At 31.4% G+C, this 19281-nt stretch overlaps 1 protein-coding gene, 1 long non-coding RNA gene and 1 pseudogene across 2 annotated transcripts; all 3 read right to left on the bottom strand.

The window, feature by feature from the left end:
• Nucleotides 1-414: 414 nt before the first annotated feature.
• Nucleotides 415-876, bottom strand: LOC149881510 (uncharacterized). The gene is made up of 3 exons (XR_016445838.1): nucleotides 856-876; nucleotides 605-661; nucleotides 415-499 (listed from the first exon to the last, which is right to left on the bottom strand). It is a non-coding gene; the product is annotated as an uncharacterized LOC149881510 (long non-coding RNA).
• A 789-nt stretch (nucleotides 877-1665) lies between these two features.
• LOC149881509 (uncharacterized) lies at nucleotides 1666-15210 on the bottom strand (annotated as a pseudogene).
• Nucleotides 15211-16458: 1248 nt separating this feature from the next.
• Nucleotides 16459-17385, bottom strand: LOC149881508 (uncharacterized). The gene has a single exon (XM_090068001.1). It carries the CDS (start codon nucleotides 17383-17385, stop codon nucleotides 16459-16461), a length of 927 nt encoding a protein of 308 aa, XP_089924127.1.
• Between the last annotated feature and the right edge of the window lie 1896 nt (nucleotides 17386-19281).

Below are 19281 nucleotides of genomic sequence, written 5' to 3'. Positions count from 1 at the left end.
ACATATTGATAGCAATATCTACTGTATAAATTGCAGCCAAATAAAAATTATATATTATATTATACACCTAACACTTACAAATTTAAAATAAAATTGTTGTTAACCCATACAGACATCTAAATAAAAATATATTTGAATTATAGTACGATTTAAAAAAATCACTTTTTATGACGAAAAACAATATTTTCTTTATTTTTTTTGACGCTGATAACCTTATGGAAAAATATTACGAATAATCAATTAGGGAAGCATAGTGGTTAATTAAATTGCAACCTCACTTCTATTAAGGCAAAAATGAACGAGTAAAAGCCAAAAGATCATACTGCCCCGGCGATCAATGCGCCCCCATCTCCCCTACATTTAATATTTCAAATGCAAGTACAAAATATTAAACCTTTTAATAACAAAGGCAACAAACCTTTGGCTAACTGACATGATTGTTTTTGTGATCCTAATTCACCAGGTTCATCACTGTTCTCAGATATTTGATTATTTTCAACTAATAAGAAAACTTAATATATTATAGGAAAACCTAATATATTATAAGAAAACTTAATATATTATAGGAAAACAACCAAAAAAATAACAAAAAAACAATTAATACTTTTTTCAGGTTTGCATGACTTATCATTAACATCATCGATACATTCCTATTGATTTGCTACAAGAAAAAAATAACATCATGTTTTAGAAATACTAAACTGCTTTTAAATTAGTATTTCAAAAAAAATCCCTTATAAGTGCAGCATGTTTTTTCCTAAAATTGGCTTTAAGTGCTTAGATTATAAAATAAAAATATTTCTGGAAGTATACATAATTCTAAAAAAATTCAATAAAGCATAATAAACATCTTACAGTGTTTGTGAAAGCTTTCACTATTAGTTTTACAATTCCCTAATAAATAAATTTTTTTAAATGCTATTTTCAATCAAACACAACACTTTTTTTAAACTAATTTTAAAACCAAATAACATAATCATTTTAAAGATGAAACTATGGAAAGATAAGGTTGACCCTCAAACAAGCTAGGCCTAATGAGCAATAAGTTCTTGTTGGCTCGTAAAACCTTCTAAGCGTACTTTTAATGAGAAATTTTGAATGTAAATTTATGGACTTTGAATGAAATTTTATGAAAAAGTTAAAACATGATGCAAAACTTCTGAAAATTGACTAATCAGAATGCATCTTTTGCATTAAAAAGAATTTTTTTTTCACTCAAATTAGTTTATTTGCTCTATGAAAAATTTGTGATCTAGACATGCAAGGATTTTCTAAGTAAGTTGACTTTTTATCAAAATCAGAAAAATAGTAGAAAAACAGTAAGAATAGTAGAAAAACAGTAAAAATAGTCATGTTTTCTTACCTTTAAGTGTTCTTTTTGGATACACTTTTCTCTCTGTCACAACTTCTATAAGATAAATAGGAACAAAACTTTTTAAAGGCTGTTTAGAGCAGTTAAAGTAAGGGAGCAAGCAAATACAAACAAATAGCAGGCTGAATTTTCAGGAATTTCTTTTCTTAATATTAAAACATTTTCAAGAGAGCTGGTGAGATTACTCTTTCTTAATTATGGTAAAAATAATTTCTATGTACTATAAAGAAGATTATTCAAGCAAATTAACATCTGAGCAAATTCTGTTACAATCTAAGAAACTGCAATAAGCTTTAATTAGATGCACATAATATATATAGTATGCTTTTGATATTGATTACAAACAAAGGAAAATGCTGACCTTTCACTGGTATTAAAAGTTCTTCTACAATACATTTATTGTTTATTTCTCCTAAAGTAGAGGAGCTAGAGCTTGATGATTTAATATGGTCAACTTTGCCTCCCTCATGAGTATTCATTAACATTTGGCCTGTTGTTTTTATTTGTAACGAACCAGGGGCAGCCTGGTAAACATTCTGATTAATTCTCTCTGAATGCCCAAAGTGGTTAAAGATTAAGGTTTTTTTTTCTTTTTAGATAATTCCAATTTTGCCAAAATTGTTGCAATACGATGGCGATTCTGAGTCGCATTGATGGCACCTTTTTTATCTAAGCGTATTAGTATCTCATTAATACAATGCCAGCCACTTGCGTGGCTCAAGCTGTTTGGGTACTTGCAAAAATGTATTGATTTTTATCAGGAATTCCTGCATTTCTTCTTACCTCTTTATTTGTTAGGTAGTGCATTGCTTTGATGCATTCTGGTGGAAAAAGAACAGGAACAAGGTGATCACCTCCTTTCCCTGTTTGATATGTAATAAACATTTGTTCTGAGTTGAATTCAACTGGTAGGTCTTGTTTATCAACCTATTCTCCTTTCAATGCTTCATTCCATTGATATAACTGGAGTCGAACTGGTTCACCACCACGCCTACCTTTAAATATAGTCAGACATGTGGCAGTAGCTGACCTGATGGTAGTAAATGAATTCAATGGATGTTCATAACCGTCTATTGAATTCATAATTTTATTATATTCCTCAATTAGTAACTGAACATCTCCCTCATTTGGCAGATTTATTGGCTTAGGCAGGTTAGTATTTTTACAATAATTCAGATTGTAGTAGGCATCACCAAACAAATCATTTTCATACAACTTTAATACCTTTAAGAAATCAACCACTCTTTGAGATCTCAAATCCTCATTTTTTACCAAAAAATGACCAATTAAAAATTTTGCAGTTAATTTTAGTAAATTTAATATGCTGATCTTTAAGCCATTTTTTTGTGATTTTTCAGAAATATGGTCTGAATCTTCATTTGGTTTTTCTGATATAGAATTGATTGCTTGTCCTACTAGTGTGATTACTTCTCTACAATACATATCACCTGCATTATTTAAAATATCAGTTAATTTAACCTCTGTCTGTTTGTTAAAGATACTTCTAAAAGAAATGTATAATCTTGCTGTTAGTCGCATACCTGCACGCACTAATCTTCTGGTCTCTGATACTTTATATTTCTTCCTTTTAAGTGCACTATAAGATCTAGCACCAATCAATAAAATTATTTTATCAGATTTAATGTAATTCCCAATATCATCTAGCTGCAATGTACTGAGAAGATTTATGAAATCACTTGGATAATTCTCGATATGTTCACTTAAAGATATAGAAACCATTGGCAGCATAAGATTTGATGCTTGACACACAAGTTGGTGCCGAGCTTTATATTTTCTTGAATAGAAACTAGACCATCCAATTTGAGTATTCAAATACCTGATATTCGAATTTATTTGCGTGTTTTTTTACTATTTGGTATTTGAATATTTTCTCCAATATTCGAATAATTTCCAAAATGTAAAGGCAGAGTAAGCTTTTAAAAAAGTACTGCTAATTTCTCTTTTTGCAAACGAAAAAAATATTTGTCTTTTTGCAAACGGAAAAAATTCTTAGAATTTTTATATAACCTTTAAGTGGAAAAATTGCATTTTTTTATGGTTTTTATTTTGTGTAACATTATTTTTGTTTGCTTTTAGAAAACAGTCGTTTATTTAGATTGCTTAAAAATATAAATACATATTTGTTCCAAAAAAAAAAATCTTAATAATAATCTTAATAATAATTATTTTTAATATTTTGTGAATAAATAAATATAATATAGAATTAAATAAATATAATATGATATACAATTTGTGGTTGCATAACTTGAAGTGGTAAGTTAAAAATTTAACAGTAGGAGGGTGCAGTATAAAAATTAATCTTTTTACAATCCATTATGATTCAAGTTAAAAAAATTTGGGTTTCTTTGATTTTTGCTATACAATAATGAAGTATCATATTTACATAAAGAGAAAAAAGAAAATTTATCTTATTTCTCAACAATTAATAAACTGAAAAAGGAATAAAGATATTTTTAAGTAAGCAAGCATAATAAGTCTAAAAACAGGTTTGCCACTCCAATTTCAAATGTTTTTCCTTAAGCTAACCTGAATAAAGAATGTTTTCCCCTGAATAAAGAATGTTTTCAAGTTTATCTCTTGACACTCCCTGAACTTCTCTATAATCTTTCCAGGTTATCCCAAAAATTTTATTTGTACCTTGTTGTAAAACTTTTAGCTCGTTAGTATAAAACATATTATTTATACTAACAAGCTAAAATTTTCACAACAACAGTTATATCTTGCAAATTCATTGTTATCTGTCTTTACAAGTCATTCTTTAAAAAAACATAAAATATGGTACAAAAATGGAAAAATCATATTTTCTGTAAACAAAGTTTCCAGATTTTCCCTGGGATTTTTGCTACCTCTAGGTTTGCTAGGTATTCTAGGTTGAATAAAAACCCTTTATAAAGCACCACCTTTATACTGCATTTGTAACAATCCATTAATAACAAGCAAACTTAACAATAAAGAATCAATAGATTATAGCTAATCTTTTTGGCATTAACTAATAATTCTTACCAAATACTGCTTGAAAACTTCCAGTTGACAAAAGCCTTAGTGCCTTTAGTACTTTTGCTTCTGAAAAAATTGGGTCGCTTCTCAATATGATTGATGACAAATCATTGTGTAACGTGTTGACAATATCTCTGATACTATTTTTTGGTAAACAAAGTTTTGAAGAAATTCCACATCAGAGCAATTGCTTAAAGCAACACACTGAGTCTCATGCCAAATTTGATCTTGACCATGTGCAGCTAGAATAATTGGATTATTCATTTTGACTAAACTTGCATTAAGCTGTTAAAACAACAATATGAGCTATGATTGTAATACTCAAAAAGACATACACCTTTTTAAAATATTTGCGAAGAAAAACATATATTTAGTAATAAAAATATTATATCTTTACAAGATGTTGTACAGGAACTGATATATTTTTGTACAGGGACTTGTATAATACAAATCCCCACATAATATAACATCTTATAAATATGTTATACTATTATATATGTATGTATGTATGTATGTATGTATGTATGTATGTATGTATGTATGTATGTATGTATGTATGTATGTATGTATGTATGTATGTATGTATGTATGTATGTATGTATGTATGTATGTATGTATGTATGTATGTATGTATGTATGTATGTATGTATGTATGTATGTATGTATGTATGTATGTATATATATATATATATATATATACATATATATATACACACACACACACACACACACACACACAAACACACACACACACACACATATATATATATATACATATATATATATATATATATATATATATATATATATATATATATATATATATATATATATATATATATATATATATATATATATATATATATATAATATTATAACATCTTTATAAGATTTTATGTGTTTTAATATGAAGATGTTAAATTATTTCTTATTAATAATATGACGATATATCATCTAATATAAGATGCTATATCATTATATATAAGATATAAAGCTTTATATATACAATAATATAGCATCATAATAAGATCTTATATCATTATGATGCAGTTATTTTTTATTAGTATCTATGACTATTGTTAAACCTTGTTATAAATATATGTAGTTTATGTATGTTAAGATCCCAAATAACATATCAATCTGAGAATAGAACTACGGCGCTTTACAATTGCTTATGATTCAGAAAAATATAAAAACATAGACCTGTAAATCAACGGAAAGGGCTCTAATTCGAAGTCAAAGGTTTAAAAAATCCCACTATAAACCCTAATATTCGCCATTTCGAGAATAAAAAGTTTATGATCTTTTAGCTCAAAAAAGCAATACATGGTTTTTACGTTAAGCAAGTCGTTAAAGTATGTTATCTTGCGCAGATTTTTGTGACTATAAAAATAGCCGTTTTTTGATTTATTAGAGGATAAACTATAAAGCAAGAAATGTACTTTTGTAATAAATTTTACAAAAGAGTTCAACAGCTTTTTTTCCTAAAAGAAGAACTTTTGAACCTTAGTTCATAATCGTTTTATCACACTTAGAATTTATAAAATATAACCCTCAAACCGTTTTCCAAATAAGAAAAAACCAGCGTAAAATGCGATAATAGTTATTCATCAATTTGTCTACATTCTCACATTCTTCTTTCAACCTTTATTTGAAATTTTCCATTAATTTGATTTTTTTAATGCTCTTTTGTTATAATACTTTAAAATAATAATGCTGAGGCTGATGGAAACCAGCCCTTCTTATTGCGCGATGTAACGGTAATTAATTTTTGTTAAAAATGAAAGCATTTTGAAAATTTTTTTGAAAAAATGGCGAATATTAGGGATTTTAGTGGGAATTTTTAAATCTTTGACATCGAATTAGAGCCCTTTCCGTTGATTTTCAAGTCTATGTTTCTATATTTTTCTGAATAAGTATGAAATTTTTCATCATAATCAATAATAAAAAATGGGGGGGGGGGGGGGGGGTGCGAAAGTGCAGTAGCACCTAGAACTACATATGCATCATAATAATGTAATGCCATTCTCATTATTTAGCGATTTTAAAGCTACGCCAAAGTTAGAGAAGCTCATAGCAAACTTAACTTTTCTTGCGTAACTCAAGGACGTATTACCCTTCAACGCATTGTTATAGATCAAAGGTGCCGCCAATTAGCCAAAAACTATGCGTGTTACAGTCTATTTTCTAAATTCATAATACTGATATTCCGATTTTTACCTGTCAAATTTGTTTCACAAAACCTCCCTGAGTAAACCTATTATAACCATGCGTTTACTGAAACTTATGGTTATAAAAGACAAAAAAATTAATCAAGAATAGCTCACAAATCTGAAAAAGGTTGATTTGAATTATGAACTTAATAAAAATTTAACTGTGTTTAAACTTTGATGTCTAAAACTAGGCTTTTGCATAAAGGCTATGTATGGTTTACTAGAATGGATAGAGTAAACTGAAACAAATTTTCTTTGTTAAATTGAAATTGCTATGATATAGTTTAGAAGTTGATTAAGAGATTTTTAGTGTTCTTTTTACCCCACTCTCAGATTATGCTTCCCACTTTAAGCACTCATATCAGAGAGTATTTCTTATTTTAGTCGAAAATGTGGAGCTTTTTTGCCTAGCTTTTTTTTTCTCTTGAATTTGCGCTATTTTTTCGCGAACGACCTAATTACGAAGTTTCTTTTTTTCTAAATGTATTTTAACTAAAAGCATCTTAAAATTAATAAAAAACTGTTCGTTTCAGGATTTGGAAAGATATATGAAGTATGAACTTTTAATGAGCATTTTAGTAAAAACAATTTTCAAACAGTCTTAATTCTAATAATGATTTTATATTTTTTATTTTTATTATTGTTACTAATAGTAACAAAAATAATAAAAATGATAAGATCATACTTTAGTTGCATAATCTTGAGCCTTCCACAAGTGATGTACAACCTTATTTTTAACCTTTTCTAGATATATCAAAAGAAGTAACCTTATATTCCTATCTATTATCTCATTACTGGATAAATAATGAGTCTTCATGAGGAAAATTAAAAACACTTATGTAGAAAGTGTGGCTGAATAATAAAACAGTATAGTCACTATCAATTAAAACCTGTTTTTATCTTTGGACAAGAAACTCAGACAATCAAAAGTTCATCCTAAATATTTATGCAAATTATGTTATATGGTCTTATGAAGGTTAGACTTAAAATCAAAAAAAGGCTTAAAGGCAAAAAAAAGGCATTTTTTCGAAACACACAGAAATCTGTTATGTATGTAACAAACTCACAAGAGTTGGAAGAAATAAAAAAGTACATGTGATAAGTATTCATCAACAATTAAAAGCATTTGCATCAAAACATGGTTTTGACTGTTACAATGAAAATAAAAAAAAATATTTTGTAATAGTTAAAATCAACAGTTATCGCCAATTAAATATCATGTAGAGACTAATTATTTTAAATCTTGAAGTGCCATTATCAATTAATATTAACAAATCTCTTCCAGACCAACTAAATCTTCAATCTGATAAGATTATATTTTCCAACATTTCATGCAAAAACATCTGTAAAGCAAATAAGGACTTCCACTATCTTTTTTTCTAATCAGAAGTAAATTTTCTGATTTTAAAAATTTCCGAAGCACATCAAATGAGGATGTTGGAATAATTGAAACGAAAGAAGGCAATACAGTTTAAAACTTTAAAGTTATTGGACATAAAATTGTTCATTAATATGATCAGAAGTATGTTTTGATTTTAGTGCCATCTACCGTACTAACTTGTGTGTAATGGAATCCAGGTTGAAGAGTAACCAAAGTCAATCATCTATTACCTTTAACTAGCCATTTTTTAACTGTGCACATTTTCTTACACCATTATATACAATAAATGTAATAAAGACAACTTGCATTCTTCTATATGGAAGTTCAAAAGTACATTAGAACAATTTATAGTTTTGAATATTTTTTAAAATTAAGAATTTTTAAAAAATTTTCATAATCTGGTAGTATTTTCAAATATAAAATAGCTCCAGTTTAGAAATTAAGTTCCACAACATGCGAGTATAAACACACCTTTAGTGCTAATGTAACATTTCTTTTCAAGTTTTTTAAAATTCTATTTTCTAAGATATTTATTGTGACATTTTGGGCAGGTAAATTTAGTTACTAACCGCTCTGATGTTTTTTTCAGCTTTTTTTGTTTCTTCTGCAATCAACTACTCAGTAGAAATTGGTTATGGTATGAGCTCTAATTGGTTATGGTATGACCTCTTTAACAGCCAGCTTATAGGCAGCAATTTCACATGTTAGAATGCGTTTCTTATCATCGTAGCCCGTAATGCCATCAAGGAATGCATTGTAGGTCAAAGTTTTAGCTTGCTGAGGATAGAACATTCGAACTGATTGGAGAAATCTTAGTCTGTACTTCAGTTGCCGGGCAATAATATTGCATCAGTTTAGCTGTAGCATCGCTGTACGCAGCACGCTGACATTCTGGATAATTAGTGGATTCCGACTTGTCTGAATAATCTGTGAATCAAAAAATTAAGTTAGGCCTACTATCAATAATTAAAATTTTTTATTTTGATGTGCCATGTTGATTTGATACCGTAGTACTGTCAACATTTACATAAATGTTACTAATTGCAAGTTATACAACCAAATTAGAAAAACACTATATAGGCCTAATGGAATGCAGTGTTTTATTTAACTGTTAGCAGATCTTTCATCGATCAGATATTTCCAACTCTGATCAATGAATCCACGATAGTGCTTAAAGTATATGTCATGATGGGATACAGTGTTGAACCAGCTCTTCCATCTGGTTACAACAGGAACCGGAGGGAGGGAAACCGTATCAATATCTACATGTGTCTGTTCAGCTATATACGTGAAGAACAGTGAACAAATATAGATTTGAAGCACGCCACTAATTGGTCAACTTTTTTAATTCTTTGCCTCCAGGCTTCACCAACAAGACTAAGAGTGTGAGCATTACGCGACAAATGAACATAGTGGGGGAGTATCCCTTGGAGATTTTTCATAGTTTTCGTTAAGTAACTGGCATTGTCTTTAACAAATGCACTGACTTTATTGAAGTTAACGTTTAACTTGTTCAGGGTCAACTCGTTTACGAAAAAATGGTAATTACTAACCGAAATGACAGATGAGTCACATCAGATGACGTCAAGCAATTACCACTAACAACAAGTAAGTAAGAGAATAGAGCAAGTTAATTAAAAAAAAAAAAAAAATCACGATAAATCTGACAAAAACACCGATTTCTCAGAAAATATGGAAAACACGGCAAATGACGAAAAACACGGAATACACGGCTTCCGTGTTTTCGTGTTATTCGCCTGTCCCTAATTATTCATTAAGAAATGGTAAAAATAGCTGTTTTCTTCATGATTGATGAGCAAATCATTTGAGCAATTGAAAAATTTCGCAAGTATTAATAGGTTAATAACTATAAATTAAAAAATATATATAATTATGAAAAAGGATTTTTCCGGATAACAACAAAACTATAACTTTGTTGTTACGAGAAAAAAGGAATTTTGTTGTTATTAGTTTAAAAAAATAAAAAAATTGTTATTATTCCTAACTCAGAAAAAAAGAAAACTTTTCTCTTTAAGGAGACGTTTTATTGAAACTTTTTTTCTTTTTATTACGGCAAAACGTAAGAGTTTAAGCTGGTTGAAAAACCCGGAGTGAAAGCTGGAAAAAGTTCAAAGTGATTAGCTACAATTATTTGTAGCAGAATAAATTAATGATATATGTAAACATAAATTAATGATAGACACTTTTTTGTAAAAATCTGAAGACTGGTTCACTGCGCTAGATGAAGTAGTGTGAAAAAAAATGCTTCAAATAATGCTGAGAGGAATTTATTGCAGTCAGAATAGAGAATTAACAGATAAAGTAGGTGTTATTACAAAAGGTTTATTAGTCTTTATAATATTATTAAGCAACTTCGACCATAAATACCAAAAAATACTTTTCAACATTAAATTAATTTGTTTATTTAATAGAAATGTTTTTTAGATTTTTATTGAAAATAATTTTATCTTTACAAACCTTTTCAAATAAAATTTCATCAATATTTACACTTATTGGTAGTTTTTTAAACTACAAAATATTTGTCTGTTCCATTTGTTAAACATTGTCTGATTGTAGAAATGTTATTAAATAATTTAGAGTTACTCTATTGGAATAATAATATTCGAAATATGTTGCCACCAAATCCCTAACATTATAGATCTTACTGAGGAAGAAATGAATACGGGCAATAATGAATTCATTAAAGCATATGAACTATGATGAATATATTTTGGCATCTGAGCCATAATGAAAATATTTCAGCATATGGGCTTTTGAGAACATATTATAGCATATGAATTATAGCTATACAAGTAACTAAAGTTTTATAAGAACTACAACTGTAGTGCAGATTCCCTTCTTTTGCATCAAAAAATGTAATAGATCTTTTGCTATTCAATAAAAAGTGTGATCAGTTGTTGTCTTTTATTTTGTAATTGAACTCTTAGCACCCGCAACTACTAGGAAAAGCGGATTCTGGCGCATTGATACTTTTCCATACTTAAGGAATTCAAGATGGCGTCGTTTTTTTAGATGTGTAATCGTGTTCTGAGTTATATTTAATGAATTTCAAGATGGCGTTGTGTTTTTTCCGTGATAAAATTATTCTTTGTAGTGTGTGATTATGTGTTTGCATTCAGCGATTAATATTTTCGACTTGATTGAAATGTGATTGTTTTTCTGCGATTAATATTTTCTATATTCATCGATCAACCTTTTTGCTTCAGAGTCGTGTATGGGTTCATCAGAGCTGAAGAGTTTATCATAGTCCATAAAATTAAAACAAGGTTCAATGCCTATCGTAATGTCGTCTTGTAAGATGTATCTTTTGTCATCATCAGAGCCGAAGAGTTTATCATAGTCCATAAAATTAAAACAAGTTTTTAGTTTGTAGTGTCCGAGGGCTAGCGTGTGAATGCCGTCTTGTAAGATGTGTCTTTTGTCATCGTTAGCGCTGAGTGCGACTTTGTTGATTTCTTCGGTGTAGATATCATGATGATGAGATCGTATGACGTTCATGGTTGTAAGCTTTTCTTTGTTATTTATTAAGCAGTCTTTATAGTCTTGATGAGTGATGTGTTTTTCAACGACTTTCTTTTTTACTCCTTTGCATTTTTTGTGTTCTTTTTCATTAAAGACCTCATAGGAGTAGAGTTTGGGTCTAAGTCATACAAACTCTTTAATTTAATTGCCAGCAGCCTCGTCCTTGAACATTCCAATAATTTTTTTATTTAAGCCTACTTTGAATCCAGCGTTTTGAATGGCGGGATGATCTTTAGGAAATTCACTCGTGTCAAATTTGTTTTCTACATCACCAGCAATGTCTTGATAAAAATCATCCGTTTTGATTTCGTAAATGAGAGAGTCAGTGTCAGTCATGAGTAATTTAGCGCGATCTCCGTATTTAGGCTTCATGTAGTCATAGTGGTGTATAAACATGAGTGTTTTGCTTAAATCAAGGATACACATTCCCAAGTAAACAGGCTTGTCGTAAAAGAGTTTTATTTTCTTCATGTGAACTGCGATTAGGTTTTCATCAAAAATGGTATTTTTCTCATAATTAGGTTTTTTGGATAATTGTAAGACTTCTTTTCTCGTGGTGACAAGCCTAACATCAACATGCTTTCGAATATTCTCCATGGTTTTTCCAAAGACGGAGTTGTTCATGAGTTTAAAAAATTCTTTTTCAAAGTCGTTTTTAGCTTCTGTTCTTAATTGGGTGTTGAGATCAATGTATGATTTCATGACAGGTTCTTCTTCAAAGGTGATACCACGATGAATTTTGGTGGTGACAAGTCCCAACCGTTCATATAGTTTTAGGTTTTCATGGTGAATGACATATTTCTCCTTGTTGTTTAAATTGGGAACAAGCTTGTCTACTTTTCCAATGGTTAGTCTTTCAGGAGCTAAAGGATAGTCGTTGTGTAAATCGTGAAGCTCTTTAGGATAGGTTAAATCGACTCCGAGAATGCAAGGTATGGATTTCCAATTGGAGAGTTCATCCTCAGCCATCCATCTGAATCCTCTAACAGGAAGAGGTTTGCACATAGCCCATCCATATAAATTGTTAGCGTCTAAATACTGAATGAATGTAGATGGTTTTGAAGGATCATAATCACCCATGTATTTGTTATTAGCAGTTCCAAGTCGATTGGAGATCATGCTGATTCTACCACGTATACCTTTTTCTATCATAGTGAGCATATCAATATCAGTTAACAATTTCAAGTTAATTTTAGTTTTCTTTAACATAGCATCCCAAGCCAAACCGGGGGAGGTATAATACCAAGGAGGGTCAAGACCGTAATAGGTACAACACACGTCTCTGAAATTTTCAAAGACATCTGCAAGCATCAGTACATCAGAGACGTTATGCAGCTCGTGATAATCTCTAAAGATTCTGCATTGAAACACGTCATAAACCTTTTGCGCATGTGCATAATCTTCAGAGCTTATTTCCTCATCATTCAGTTTAGAGTAAAAGGCTTCGATAGGAGGCAATTGCGCTTCGGAAAACTTTTCAATCGAGTTCACCCATTCGTAAGGATAAACTCCTTTTCTTCGCAATAATTCAAACTGCTTTCCAGAATAATATTGAGCGACGTTTCTACATTGATCATCAGTCAGATTTTTAGCCAAACTATCTAAACTACCAGCCATGAATCTGAAGCTGTCAATAAACCTCAATTCTTTCCATACTTCCTTACGTCTGCCTTTCTTATTAGTAAATTCTCTCACTTTGATTTTTTTAGAGAAGCGAATATATTTTTCTTCATTGGTGGGTATACAATTGAGTCTTCCACCTAATTTCTTGATGAACAAATGGCTGTCATAGCCAGATAAATTATGGAAAATGACTGGTATGAATTTTGGAATTTTATAACTTGAACTACATTTCTTATGAGCAGCTCCACGATACTTTCCGGTCAAAGGGCAATGGTCTGAGACTTTATCACTACCAAAGTCTTTTTCGCAAATGTGACATAGGGTTGCATCCTCAAAATTCTTTTTATCCTCATCCGTTTCCACTTTCTTTTTTACTATATCAATCTTGTCGAAAATCTTTATAAGATCAGCTTCAAGACTGGTTATAAATTTTTGAGCTACGTCATCCTCATCGCTTTCTGCTATGTATGTAAAAGGTTTTTCTTTATAAAGACTTTCGTCAATGCATTTGATGTAATAGCAGAAGGAGCTTGGAACGTGCTTTTGGTGTTGTTTGGTGATGACTCTTTCAAATTCGGTGTGCAAGTGTTGATAGGTTTGGTGAAACTTTCAAAGTCTGCATATACAACATACGGAACTCTCATGGATCTCTTGTAGTTTTTAAACTGAACGGTTGTTCCTTCTTTAGGAAGTTCAATTCTTACTGATGTGTTATCATAACAATAAGGTTGATGCTGTTGAAGCTTTTCTTCCTGGTCATAACCTTGCGAGCAATTTCGGCAAAAATATCTCTTGTGTTGATGTTTCGATGCTGAGGAACCAGCAAACCGACTCAAACTTTTAATGAGACAGTAATGGTTATTGTCTTCGTTTGAAATATAAATCAAGTCAACACAGTGCTTTCGATCTATAAATTTAGATATTTGCAAAGGGTAAGGTGTTTCATTTTCATACCCAAAGACGTTCACGCTGATGTCAGGATTATTTTTCTCAAACTTTTCGACTTGAGACACCTTCACAGGAAATTCTATTCCTTTCCAATGGAGCTCTTCTGATTTTAGAATCAATTCTTCATCAATTCTTCCGTTGTCTCTATTTTTCATATTCAAAGCTCGAGTGACTGCCCATTTAAAGCATTGATTGTCCTTGTTTTCCATGTTGATAACCGCCTTTTTATTTTTTAAGAGAGGAGACAGCTCCATGTAGGAAGAACCGCTGAGAGGTTCGTAATCAGTAAAGTTAATGTCTATTCTTAAAATCTTTGATAGGGTACAATTAGATCCCAACGCATTGTATTTGGTGTTACTTTCCAAGACTTTTTCTTCCATTTCACCCATGAGCGTTCTTACATCTGTAGCCGCTAGAATAATCTCTGATCTTGATGAAAAGGTTGCTTCCCTAGTCACTTCTTCACCAGTGATGATGCTTACAGATTTCATTTCACACGCTAAAACAATTTTTACCTTTGTGTTTCTTTCTCCTTCCATGGTTTGAATGGCTGACTCTCTCACCAAATTAAAAAAGGATGCAATGTCTTGGTATCGAGAAGAAGGTGTGTAAGAAAATTGTCTCACAGCATGCTCTGCTGAATGTTCAGTCAACTTGAATTTTCTTTTATAAGGCTTTGACACGGGCTGTTTATACACTGTTCTTAATACAAGTGATTTGATAGACTTTATCTTTTCATTGATTTGTTCCACTGATTCGCTTACATTCTTCTTGACTACTTCAGGAACGTAGGGTTCTATCCATTCTTTAATATCATTAAACTTATTTGCAACATATGACGTCACACTTTTTGCAACTGCCGTCAGACTTGAAAAAAATGAAGGTCTCTGTGGAATGACTGGTTTTGGTGTCATGACAGGTGATGAATCTGAAACAGGCTCATCAAGGATGTGTTTTTGCAAATGAATTGGTTTCGGAGCAATAGGAGGTTTTACAACAGCAGGTCTTGGTGGAATGATTGCTGGTTTCGGAGCAGGCAACGGTCTTGCCTCAGTCGTTCGTCTACGAGAAGGAGCAGGCTGCAAAGCCATTATAAGTTCCTCCTTTTTCATTTTATAATACCCTTTTATTTTTTGCCCTTTAGCAATTTCTTTTAATTCTTTCACCGTTTTGTTTTCCATTTTTAATAACGTAAGATTTTTATTTATATCATTTTCAAATTTTTAAATTCAATATTGAATTTAAAAACTTCTCACGCTAAAAATCTCATATTTGTATCCATCCACTACTTTTCCATTTCGTCTCGCAAAGTACTGCCAGCCATGTCCAGTCTTTTTCTTCGATTCATAAGCAGACTTGTATTCTACCACCTCACCAGTATCAACATGAGTTATTCTCAAACCTAAAGGATTATTTCTAATTAAACCAAGTCTCGCATATTTAGGATCAAGAGGTTTCTTTTCTTTTTTCTCATTTTTTCTAGGTCTTCCAACAGGTCTCATATCTTTCGAGTTTTCCAAAAATGCATCTTTACTAATCAAGTTGTTTTCAACCGCAAGCATCATGAGCGACATTTTATTGTCAGACGTTTTGGAAACACCATTTTCTTTCAGTAATTTTTTCAAAAGCTTTCTTGTGTAAGGCATCTTTTATTATGCTAAGATTTTATTTAAATCAAATTCGATTTTTTTCATTTCTGACATCTGAAGAATCTTTAAGTTTTCATACACAATGTCTTTGGAACCGAGTGAATGATTTAAAATTGCGCTTTTCAGCTTTCCGGAAATCTTTTTTTTCTCCTCGAAATCGCAATCCAAACCAAGCACATACTTGTCAATCATTCTTAGCTTTTCTTCTTTAGCCAAACTTTTCCAAGTACTGAGATGTTCTTTGATTTTCTTTTCCATTCGTGAATATTCTGTCTCACCACTCCATACAAGTCGGTAAAGCTTGTCTCTCTCTTCATCACTGTACTCTTTTGGAATATTAAAATCTCCGTTTTCAGTGACGTAAACAGATTCGCAAAACACACCTGTTTTTCCAAATGCAAGAAGCTCAAGATGTCTTTTTTTATTTGCGTCAGTCTCTTTTATACTACATTTTAGAAAAAACGGAAAAAACTGTTTCATTTTATTCTTCTTGTAACTGATTTAGATCCTTTTTCGGTCTACCCACAGGTCGCTCTTCCTTCACGTCTTTAATCCATTCGTTTTTATCAATCAAGTTGTTTTCAACCGCAAGCATCATTAACGACATTTTATTGTTTGACGTTTTAGAAATTCCGTTTTCTTTCAGTAATTTTTTCAAATGCTTTTTCGTATATCTCATTTTTTATTAAAAAAATATTATTTTGAAGGACATCAATAAACAATATTCATTCTGCTTCCATCTGATTTAAGTCTAAGCAATTTATCGGAAATGAGGACAGCAAATGCTTGAGTGTTTGCAGGAACGTTTGCGTTAAATGTAGCTTTTATTTGCACATCTATCACTGAAGTTTTTAACCTCTCGGCCTGCTTGCTTACATCAAAAACAAAAAGAGGACAAATGTATCTATAATTTAAGGCAGACAAATTGGGCTGAGCTATAATTTCGTTTGTCCCATAAAGTCTATTGTCAAACTTAGAGGCGTCTCTATAAGCTCTTGAGTATTTGTTGTTATTAAAGTCTAAATTGTAATCAACAGCAGGATACCTTTCACTGTTTAAGGTGACATACATGTTTTTCAAGTCGCAGTGATCAAAGACTGAAGGATTTAATTCTTGATTTCCAGATTTATTGGTTTGGAATCCAACAATGACATACCTAGGTCTTTCACTAGCAGATCTTGCGCTTAACCTCCAACTAAAGTTGTTTGATACAGGAACAGCGATGATATCGCATTGTCTAGATCTGAACGAAAATGGTACATCTACTTTTGATTCAATGATTTTGTAAAGATTGTTACTACTCGCGACAGAGGGTGTGACATGAGGCATAAACAAAGAGTATTTAGTCAAATCCACTTTTCCTGCAGCTGTTGCAGCTGTTCTAAAAATAGCATCAATATCGCTCTTTCTCACAAGAGTAAGTGTATGCTTAAATCCATAGAGCACTTTATCGTAATCGTCGCAAAATCCAAAAATGTGCTTTAAAGGAATGCAGAACGAAAACGTTCCTTTTTCTTCAGTTTGTGTAATGATGTAATTTTGTCTTTGCTTAAATTCAGTGTTGTTGACAGGATCTGCTAAAGCTGTTATGTCTCTTTGCCACAGCTGGTTCATACCCTCTGAAATTTGTTGGTTCATACCCTCTGAAATTTTGAAACTTGGATACCTCAAATATCCAGTGGAACTCCACTGGATATTTGAGGTATCCAAGCATGGTGGTAGCTTGCCCTGGCTCGTAAATGGTTTCTACCTCTTGATTCGACAGCTGATAAGAAATCTGACTGAACATATGCATGATACCTTTGTTTGCAAGAGCAACGACGTCTGTATCAGCGTAGGAAGTTCCATCCGCTTTTAAAAGTCTTCCTTCAACCAAAATGTAAGCCTCAGATGGAAGCGTGAACAAATCTTGCTGCTCAATATTGATTCTTATTTCTCCATCCACGTTTAGATTCTTATTCACTGGTTCGTATTCATGAAACTCAAATCTCTCAATTTCTTCATCAACAACAATCTCTTCTGTAAAATTTAAAACATCGGAATTTGCCATTTTTATATATCAAAGAAAAAAATTTTTTTGGATCCTCATGCAATCAAAAGCCCATTTCCTTTTACCAGGTCTTGTATTCTAATCGCTTTGTTCTTCGACAATCCTGATCCAAACATAGAATATTCATCTATAATCGGTGCTGCTCTGTTAACAATGCTTGAAATAATTTCTTTGCTTTTAAGGCTGAGATCATTCTTTGCAGCTTCATGTGGTTTTGGAGTTCCAGTCTTGGAATACAATTTCTCAATGGTCTTTTTACCTTTATCAATAGCCACATCTCTAGCAGTGGAAATGGCTGTAGAAGCTAGCTCTTTTCCTGCAGATTTAGTAGCCATGATTGCTTCCCAGTTCAGTTTTTGCAATTTTATTAGCCAAAGTAGATGCTGCTCTTGAAGCGCTTGAAGCTGCTGCTCTTCTCAAGAAATTCTTAAGCGTGTCAATTATCCCACTTCCACCCACAATATGCTTCTTAACATATCTATTTCTATAAACGATCATTTTTTATTTCCATAGATTTTTTTTATTTCATATCGATATACGCGATCATAGCCTAGTACTCGTCTTTATTAATCCTATTCTGTCTCAACAGCTCATCGCAAATGGAAACAGCCACATTTCTTGACTCTGTATTCCCAGCATGCCATGCAGCGATACTCAAGTTGAGCTTTTCCACAAGAGCATTTGGATCGCTTGGAAGAATAATGACACCATGACCTTTTTTACCCTTTTTATTCATCATTAATTTTTCCCAAATAGGCTTTATAATCGTGACGTATTTTTCAGCTCTAGAAGCTTTTGGTCTGTTTGGATTTACATCAGATTCCATTGCTTGAGTGTTAATAAGTATATCTTCATAATTTTTAAGGTCGTCATCAGTGTACTTGGTTTTATCAGGTTTCGACCTTGAAATTAGTTCCCAAAGTCCTATTGTTCCATTATACTTTTCTCCACCAATAATGACGTCGTTTTCATCGATGGTTACTTCTTCTTTACCGATATGCAATTTTCCACCTTCTGCATGAATTCCAAAAACTCTATCGCATAATTCTTTTTTCGATGCATATTTCGCCATGTAGTAACTCGCAATACCTCCTAAATTCATTCTTTTAATTGACGACGGCTCGCTTTCTGGATAAGTCAAAGCCAGTGGAGTGTTTTCAACCTCTCTGTATGCGATGCTCTTTAGTTCGTTTTGCATCTTTTCATTGCTTTCAATCAGAGGCTTGTAAAGCTTGCTCAAATCAGTCTGAAGATTAGCATCATAAATATTTTCATTCAAACTATCTTGATAGATTCTTTTTCTTCTTTCAACAAATTCTTTCACAATTTCATCCCTCTTGTTCGGGTCTAGTATTTTAAAAAAGGACATTTTTTAAAACACAAGAAAAAAACTTAAACACAGACTTATCTGTGTTTTTAAATTAGTTTTTTTAGATTCTTTGAATCCGTTGAAAAATATTAGTTTTTCTTAAACATATTATTAA

Source organism: Hydra viridissima, unplaced genomic scaffold (assembly GCF_058129835.1).
Source record: "Hydra viridissima isolate aposymbiotic clone 2 unplaced genomic scaffold, HvirCarnegie_v1 scaffold_12, whole genome shotgun sequence".
Lineage (NCBI taxonomy): Eukaryota > Metazoa > Cnidaria > Hydrozoa > Anthoathecata > Hydridae > Hydra > Hydra viridissima.
Note: the sequence above shows the minus strand (reverse complement) of the source record. Positions and strands in the feature narration are given on the sequence as shown.

Excerpts from the sequence above, each read along its gene's own strand:
- LOC149881508 (XM_090068001.1), bottom strand. The coding sequence starts at position 17,385 with ATGAACCAACAAATTTCAGAGGGTATGAACCAGCTGTGGCAAAGAGAC.